The sequence below is a fragment of the Ixodes scapularis genome, unplaced genomic scaffold (genome assembly GCF_016920785.2).
Source record: "Ixodes scapularis isolate PalLabHiFi unplaced genomic scaffold, ASM1692078v2 PGA_scaffold4__175_contigs__length_147842914, whole genome shotgun sequence".
Taxonomy (NCBI): Eukaryota; Metazoa; Arthropoda; class Arachnida; order Ixodida; family Ixodidae; genus Ixodes; species Ixodes scapularis.
In genome coordinates this window covers 110,728,157-110,737,179 of record NW_024609879.1, presented here as the reverse complement: position 1 = coordinate 110,737,179, position 9,023 = coordinate 110,728,157, and the positions used below count along the sequence as shown (strand labels likewise).

The 9,023-nt window shown below is 44.1% G+C and overlaps 1 protein-coding gene across 1 annotated transcript in view; it reads left to right on the top strand.

The window, feature by feature from the left end:
- The first annotated feature begins 416 nt into the window (after positions 1-416).
- The window catches only part of LOC8029029 (RAC-beta serine/threonine-protein kinase), a 33,409-nt gene continuing 24,802 nt past the window's right edge, over positions 417-9,023 (top strand). Inside the window, exons 1-2 of the mRNA XM_029980957.4 lie at positions 417-618; positions 7,224-7,346. Coding sequence (XP_029836817.1) covers positions 459-618; positions 7,224-7,346 — 283 coding nt within the window. The 5' untranslated portion in view covers positions 417-458. The remainder of the gene's footprint in view (positions 619-7,223; positions 7,347-9,023) is intronic.

Below are 9,023 nucleotides of genomic sequence, written 5' to 3'. Positions count from 1 at the left end.
AATTTATCGGTACTTCCCGAAAACAGGGAACCCTTATCACAACGCAACACCCGAGACTGGTGCAGAAAAATGAAGGAACTTTTAAGCTGAAGCTAAAGACAACGGCAGGAGGACGGTTTGGATGTTCTCTTACCGTCGCCTTTTTCTTCGACTTAAAAATTTCTTCATTTTTTTACGTCACTCGAAAGACAAAACAGAAATGCAGCGAGGGTCTTTACTTGCGTCTGCTTACGACAAGAAGGTTTTGAAGACAGTTAAAGTCCGCACAACACGTCGTGGCAGAACGTAATGCTAGGAGTCGTAAGGCAGTCGGGCACACTCAAACGCCGACATCCGAAGCAGACCTCTGTTGCACTACCGCTCATTTGGTGCTCTCTTCTCGCAACCCTTGACATCTTCTCGGGGTTGCAGGTAGCGCACTAGCGGCGTGAGCGCCGGCGGGGCTGCCTTCTCGTGGGATGGAGCCTCCCCTGGCGCCCCAGCGGGCGTCCTTGGGTCTCCAGGGGGTCGTCCCCCTGGCCGGAGTGAGCCCCCTGGTGGCGGTGGCCAGCCCCATAGAGCCCCTCCCCATCGAGCCACAGGCCGCCATCGTCAAGGAGGGCTGGCTCAACAAGCGAGGTGCGTCACTCGAGCGGCGTCGCGACGGAGCACCTTGGTGTGAAAGGTGCACTCAGGTGGACGCTGAGATTGTCTGTTTATGATGATAGCTTGATCTTCAAGCTCTAAGCAATCTGAGAAACCCCAAGTTATGCTCATGGGCAGCTGATTTTCCTATTAAAAGTCTGATCGAAGATCTTGAAACACCCCTCTCTCTGCGCCTTGGAGCAGGCACCAGGGAGCGCCGTCAGACGGCGTTCTCAAGCAATAATTGCTGTGTTACATCTCCTACACGTTTTTGTCAAAATATGATGCACAATGCGCCAATAAGGAGCAATAATAGTAACGTTCGGAACCTCCGCGCAGCATGCAATTAACTATTTTCATTGATAAAATTTTATGGAGGTAGTAAAGACTCAAGGATGTCCCCCCCCCCCCCCCCCCCCCCCAGGGGAAATTGGTGCCCATCCATTTTTACTGCTGCTAGTTTCTTAGGACATCTTGCCATCTAGAACTGGTGACTTTTATTGACTAAAGCCCAACAAAAAATATGCCATAAAAAATCAGCTTCTACATAAAGCACTTGAGTGCCCCTTTAACCCTTTTAAGGTTGTTGCCATATGTCTACGGCGGCAAGTGAACATTTCAAAGTTGCATTTTATTATATTTTATTTCAAAGTTCCCACCTAGACAAGGAAGTGTGCACTCCCCGAGTAGGTGTTTGTTTTGGAAACCATAGTTGTATTTGCACCATGTTTCTCCTTGCTGGGCAATTCAATTTTTCCCTTTAAAAAAATAACCTCAACTTGGGCGCATCATTTTCAAGAAACAACAAAAGATTGCGACCATGCCATTGATTTGTAGTAATTCCAATCCAATCCGTATTTTGTGGTTTTAGTTGATTTTCTTGGTGTGTGTGCATTGCAGTGTAACCAGGTGATTCTTCCTGGACACTAAGTAGATATAATGTACTACTATTATTGTTGTCTTGTTGATCTGAAGACAATATTGTGCAGTTTCATTCCTGCTGAATGGTTGCAAAATACTTGCAAAATACCGGCATGTCTCTTGAGGTGTTTGCTGTAAACATTTGAGGTGCCAACTGGAGGGTAGTGGGAGAGTGCTTATCGGGGGTCTTTGGAGCTTTCTTATCTCCTTCCAGGAGGCTGGGGCATTCTACGCAGTGGTATCTCCGCAGTGGTATCTCCCAATGCATGGTGTATCAACTTCATTTCTTTTGTTAGCGTATTCACTAGCAACATAGCGCTATAGAAAGCTTTTGTGAAGTGGCAGGAGTGGAGTTTTCCTCTCCTCAACTCTAACTATGGAACTATGATATCCGTGTTGTTTACATCAAGACAAAAATTTGAAAGGTTATTGAATGGACACTAAGGACACCACTTTGATGAGCTCACTTTGGTGAGCTAAGGACATGCAGCAGGGTTCTGCAGTATTGCAATTTAGATGTATGGCGGTAGTGTTTCAGAAATATTTCCATATTTATACTTTTGTATTGCAATACAGTTTTTTAATCAATATCTGTATTTTAGTATCGAAATACATTTTTGGTGTATTCTTTGTGTTTGGTACCATCTCGGGCCAATGTATCTCGTTACAATGTTCGAGAAATCAGTGACCCCCAAGCGAAAGCCCAAGAGACTGTTTCCTTTCTTCCTTTGTTCTGCGGAGGGGTAGAAGGTAGGGTAAATGTGACACCGAGGCTTTCTCATCAAGCAGAGCAAGGCTTGTTTTGAACGCCATGGCCCCGACATTGGTGACTCCCTCCTCTATTTTCCAAAGAAAACATTCCGAGATGCTTCATTTGGATTTTTTGTAGCATCAAAACGTTGAAGGCGCAGTGGGTATGAGCTTTACAGCGTTTCTTCCTTTAGGTAACCAAAAAAAAAAACACTATTTCATTCGAAGGCGACATCTTTATGCGAATCCTGAAAAGGTGCTGACATGGGACCCCGTTCACGTCCAAGCTGACAGCGCAGTGGAAGCTACGTGCTCGTTGGACCAATCATACGTCTTTTTTTCGCCACGTGATCACGCGCCTGCCCAGTCGCTGAGGGCAGGGTCAGGTGATGAAATGGGAGACAGCTGATTAGTCCGGCTAGAGCGTAGCTCCAACCGCACTGTCAGCTTAAAGGTAAACGGAGTATAGATAATGCTCAACTTTTGGGGGTATTTCAGCGGATATAAAACAAATTTAGAGGTTCATGTAATATTGCTCCGAAGGCATGTAATATATCTTAAGCAGAACTGCACTGCATTCTGGGTGGAAAGTATTATGATAGTGAAGATTCGCTTAGTTCCCACAGCTTTATTTTAAAGGGACACTGACAGGGTATTTATGCTCGCCGAGGGTTTTAGTTGTACGTGACATGTGGGAGCTCAACTACCCAGAACACAATCTGCGGCTCGAAATTCGGTCCCTTTCCGCCTGAAAACCACCGATCAAGAACTGGCCGGTTCGAGTCTCGCTCACTCTCTTTTCCGCGGTCACGGGCCGTTTTTTAAGGTATCGATGCGACCACCAAATTTAATCAGTCGTGGGTCACTGAAGGCACACACTCAATATTAAAAATAGAAAAAAATATGAAACCCATTTTCTGTGACTTCTAAAAAGCTGCAAATACGTTGATTGAAAAAAAAAAAAAAAAAAAGTTCCACAGACAACCGGAAGCATTCTGTGCGTTCGTCGTTTCGCATATCGTGGGACTCACGGGGACGGCGATGGCAGCGGACGACGGGCGTGGGACCTCTCTTTCAGAACTGTCGTTCGCGGTACCGGCGAATCCTCTCTACCTTTAAAAGAGAAATTCGGGACTGATCAAAAGAAGTGGTATTCATCCCGTACGACACGCCCGACCACCAAGCCGATTTGCACAAAGACGTCGCCGAGCCGTCGCTCTCTTCTCGTGGCTGAAGACATCGCTCGCGCAAACGTCAAGCACGACGTGTCTACTTCGAGTTCAATATGCACGCCTACGATTTCTTTACTAGGTGCGAATGTCACCAATGCGTGGTGCTTCCCGACTTCGACCTGGGAGTGCTTTTGCTAGAGAAAAATCGGCAGCAAACTTTCTAACTTACAGTTTACCGGCTGAAATATTGCTAAGGAAAGAGATCCAAAAGTGAAGAGATGCCCCAGTAGCTCTCAATAAAGAAAAAAAAAAAAGCCCCAGTAGCTCAGTGGGAAAGACGTCCGCTTCACACGCGATAGGACTGAGTTCGATCCCCCGTAAAACCCTTTTTTTTTTCAATCTTTTTTTGATGTTTACATATCTTTTTTTTTTTACAATAATCACTGAAGAAACAAACAAAAAAAAAAAATAACAAACAAATGTTGTGGACGACCCTTTGCTTAATTAAATGGTATGGGATTTCCTTTTTTTGACACCTGTGAACTCAATGTAATCATTTTCCACAAAATGCAAGGAGCATATAAATCAGGTTGCGTCCGCTTTCCGAGGTGCCTGTATATGTTCTACAGGAATTGCAGCCAGCCATTGGTCCCGATCCCATTAATCTTTCGGAAACTCTGTCGCACAATGCCCCTTTTTTTTCGGACGCTGGACATGTGAGCCAGCTCTTCACGCAACATCTTGGGTGTATTCTTTTCGGAGCCGATCATGGAAATTCACCACGGGCACTCACTACTCATCTCCAACTCCTCAATGTACAAAACAACTCATCTAGGAGTACAGAACAACGAGCGGAACAAACATAACTGCAAAAGAATCGCACAGCGAACAGTTCCCGTACGCCGCATGTCGTGTCGTCTGTTACGGAGAGGAGAAAAAAAAAGAGAACGCATGGTCGGGTGTAGCCACGTGACTTCCGCCACTCGCTCTCTTCTCTCCACTTCTCCGACCTCCGTCGGGTTTCGATTTCGGTTTCGAGCAGTTGCGTCTTTTGGCTTTATGAAAAAAATATGCTACTCTGTTGCAAAATATTAATTGGGTAGTCCTCCGACACCATTATAAAGCGCCTGGCAAAAAATGAAAAAAAAAAAATGTTGGGGGGTGTCAGTGTTTCTTTAAAAGGAAAATGGAAATTCTATGCGGAAATAATTTTGAGCTTGAGACTGTCCAGAGTTTAGCTTTAATATTTACCTCACGGTTAGTATGAGTTTTTGTTTGCACTGGAGGACTCATTTTTCCCCTTAGAAGTACAAATCCTGTCAACATAGCCTACCTTTTACCATCTCCTATCAAGGTTTCATATACATTGAAAGCCGAAAAAAAAAAAAAATATTTGCATGGTTTATAACTTTCCCCTCTGTGAAAACAGTTTTCATTCGTCAACAAACACGGGTTCATAACCTGTGTTTGTTGGCACTTGTGGTATGCCTTATCTCGCGCACTAACATGAGTATTTGCCCAAATTGGCAGCGGCTGACCGACGAGCTATTTAAAAAGTTACTTCTCATCCAACATAGTTTGGTGTAGCATCGAAGTCGTATGTTTAGGTTCTTTTGTATTGCTTCCATATGAAAAGATAAAATATGTGGCAAAAAGTTGTTTTGTTTCTGTTTTAGAAATAGAAATTTTTTTGCTGGTGATATACTGGATAGAAAGTGTCATACTAAAGAAAGGATGAAAAGTACATCAGAAAAATGTATGTGAGTATTTCTACCCCTGGAAAATGGATTCCTTTATTTGTGTTTCCAATACAATTAAGGTATCTCCGCCCAACCCTGCATGAGGTATGTTAACATTCTTTTTCTCAGTTTTTTTTTTTGCTAGATTTTGCAATGAAGAGTATTTTTTTCCTTGGCTGGCCCTCTTTGATCTGTCCCAGGTTATGAAATGCAGTAGAGACCATTTCTACAAAGGCCTCTCACCTCTTCAAGCTTCTTCGTATGTACAAACCTTGACACAAAAGATACTTTTTGTCCGTAAACTATGTTTCGTGTTGGAAATTTGTACAAAGCCGTCTTCATGGTGCAGACATAAAAAAAGGGGGTGGGGGGAGTTAGATTTTAACAGAAAAGTCGGTTTCTATTGCAAGAATTTTGCCAACCTTGCAGATGGGCTAATGAAGTTTTTGGCAGGTTTCCATTCTGTCGAGTAAGTGACTTGAGGATTTCGGAGCTCTCTTGTCTGCAAGTCAAAAAACGGTCAGCCTTTCCACTCTCGTGAAGCAAGAAGAACAGCGGAGCTGTGCTCCATACACTGTCTGCTTCTCCTTCGTCGTCGTCTGTTTTTCGCGCTGTTTCCTACAATGAATCCCACCAACGCACCCAACTATCCATTCTTCTATTATAGCTGGAAAGGTTGCCGCCATCTACAAGCGACGGCAGAAACCATACTGGTTCTGTGCTTGCCGCCGTCGCTTATAAATGGCGGTAGCTGTCCAGGTAGGTTTGTGTCGACATACACGGACACGATCCTGGGGAACCTAGCCCTTAAAGGGGTACTGCGCCGATTTCTTCATGGTCCCCGATTTGCTTGAAATTTTGCTAAACTCGCCAAACAACATCGCCAAAATAGTATCCCAAATATTAGGTCAAAATAATTTTTTTTTCACGAAGTTATTGAATTTACAATTTTGGTCCTCACCGTGTTTTTCAAACTGAAAGTCTCTACTGGCAACAATGAAAAAGTGACGTCATTGGAAGTGCAGGGGTTCACTCTTTGGACTGTAGAATTTGTTCCCAACTGATTTGAAGCAGTTTCATGGTGTCAAATGAATGCCTTGGAAGCTCGCTCTAGTCCCCGCGCTCCAGCACGGAACAAATAATTGGCATATTCTATTTTTTAGACTGCTCGCCCGACTGGCAAGCTGAACTTCCACTGACGTCACGGCCCTGAAAAGGGCGGGTATATTTGAATGTCTGTTTTTGCATCATTTTCATTTGCCGATTTCACAATGACTATTATGAATTTCACGATATTAAATAGCATTCCAGAAAGGGTAAAGGCCTGGGAGTCAGAAAATATAGTTAGTTGAGGTAGCTCAAAAATCGGCGGAGTACCCCTTTAACAGGTCTGCTGTAAAAGTGGACCGATTTTGAGCGTCTGCTGTACCATGGCGGTTGTTAGCGATTGCTGCCTCGGTGCATGCCTGTTTGGGGCTCAAGCTGTTGGGTGTGGCCGTACGAAAACAGTTAGTTGTGTGCATACATAGTCTTATTGGGACTCGGTCATCCGCAGAACATCACCGGCATTGTAGAGAATAACTGCGTATTGATTCGCACTCTGAACCTAAGCTTTTCTGGTTGGATATTTTTTGTGCACCGCATTCTACGAAGGAACCAAATTTAATGTCAGACTGAGCTTGAAAAAGTGACTTCTTGTAAACAAATATTCTGAACATCCTTTGGGTGTTACAAAAGAAAGCGTGCAACAAACCGCTTGTCTATGCACACATTGCTCAAAGTGTTTCCCGAAACGATTTCCTTAGCCTCAATTTTTCTCGATTTTCAAAGCACCCCGGTAGAAAAAAAGAGGGACTTAATTTTGGATACCATTCACATTTTGTTGGTCCCGCTGATACTGTAGACTGTGCACCATTGCTCATGCAACACGCAAGGTGCGGCTTAGGATGGCAAACTCTGTCCCATCGAAACACCCCTCGTGTGGGGCCACTCAATCCTGCCATCCGCGGTTTTGCAGGTGAACACATCAAGAACTGGCGCAAGCGCTACTTCGTCCTACGGGATGACGGCACGCTCATCGGCTTCAAGCTGAAGCCAGAGCACGGCTACACAGATCCCCTAAACAACTTCACCGTGAAAGGTGGGCGCCCAACAGCTATTTTTCGTCCTCTAAGGGTTACCCTGAAATGGCAACTGGCTTACGGTTACCGGACTGAAATGTAACTTTGTTATACAGTTGTGTTTCTATGAATACCGGGTGTTTCTGCGAATACTTCGGTAATGTCCTTAATTTGAGGTGGTTCAGAAAACAAAAATTTTTGGGAACAAACTGCCAGCCATGGTAGACTTCAGAGGTTGCAAAAAGAATACTAACTAGCGTGCTAATTATGTAAAGTTTACTAAAAAAACTTTTGAATTGGTGAAAATAAACACGGTTCCAATCAGAAACTCGCTGAGCGTCGTCGAAAACCTTTAAACCGGTCAGTTTTAGGTCAACTTGAAGCACGGAAGCTCATTATATTTATTATTGCGCAGCAGGCGCAAGGTCGGCAATACGAAGACAAGGATGGCATTCTTATCATTCGCGTTTTCTAGTTAGAATGTTTTCCGCAATCCTCCGATGTCGTCCATGGCTGGCAGCTTGTTCCCTAAAAGGTTTTCTTTTTTTCTCGAACACCCGATTTTTAAAGACGTTTGAATGTGCTCGCAGAAATACCTGGTATATCTAGCTGCAGTTATGTCATTGGTCACCGTACTGATGTAATGGAATAATTGTTACGAGGTCACTGACAGACGGAATCTTCGGTGGCTTCGTAACAATTAATAATGCGAAAGCATTAACTCTCCCATGGAGCGAGCCGACGTCGTCAGCTTTGAAGCCACGCCAAACGGCACCTTAAACGCTTTCTCCAAGTGGTGCCAGCTTCCTGTTATAAAACCACGCGAAAAGCCTTGACAACGTAGTTTCCCCGATCCCAAAGGAGCAGAATAAAGCTGATGGATTTCGGCTTCAATCCCACTGGCTGGCGTGCGTCATAGTTTCAAGGAACAAGGCCCCCATTGGCCGCTGCGCGACCGTTTCAACGACTGCCAACCCATGGCGCTGCATGTCCATCAGCGCCGCGGTAACACGAAGCATCCAAGGTCAGAGCAGCAAGGAGAGGGCACACTCTGCCATCGACACAAATACGCTGCACACAAAATAAGGTAGCGGAAGAATGATGTGCATGCTTTCGCATTCACAACTCGTAAGAAGTGCTTACGTGTACCTTAAGCTTTTTGTCACCTGCGGGGAAGGCTGGAAGGTCGATGGGTAGATGGATGAACGGATGAATGAGTGCAGCTAAATCCCTTGAACTGGCTGGTGGCTCGCGCCGCCTGGCTTGTGCCGAGGGCACCTGCGACCCCACCTTTTCTGTCCCTCGGATTCAGAGCAGAAGTTTGAGTTGGTCACGCATTTGCTAATTTCCGTCTGCCATCGTTTCACCAAAAACGAAAATTTTATTTTGCAGGTTTGATTATGTTATTAAATACAAGAGATGCGTGTGTTCCGTGCAAACAACACTCCGTATCTGGTTTGTGCTAGATTTTTATTATTTTTATTACATATATTTTTTTCTCCAAGTATTTCTTTTATTTTATTTTAATATTGTTTTTATTTTATTAATTTAATTTTATATATTTTATTTATTTATTTTTTATTTTTTGTTGTATATTTTGATATATTTCTATTCTTTTCATTCAACAACCTGCTGCTCTCGCCGGCACGTTTGCATTCGGATAAAAATAATTCGGCCCTCCAGACCAGCCACACTAA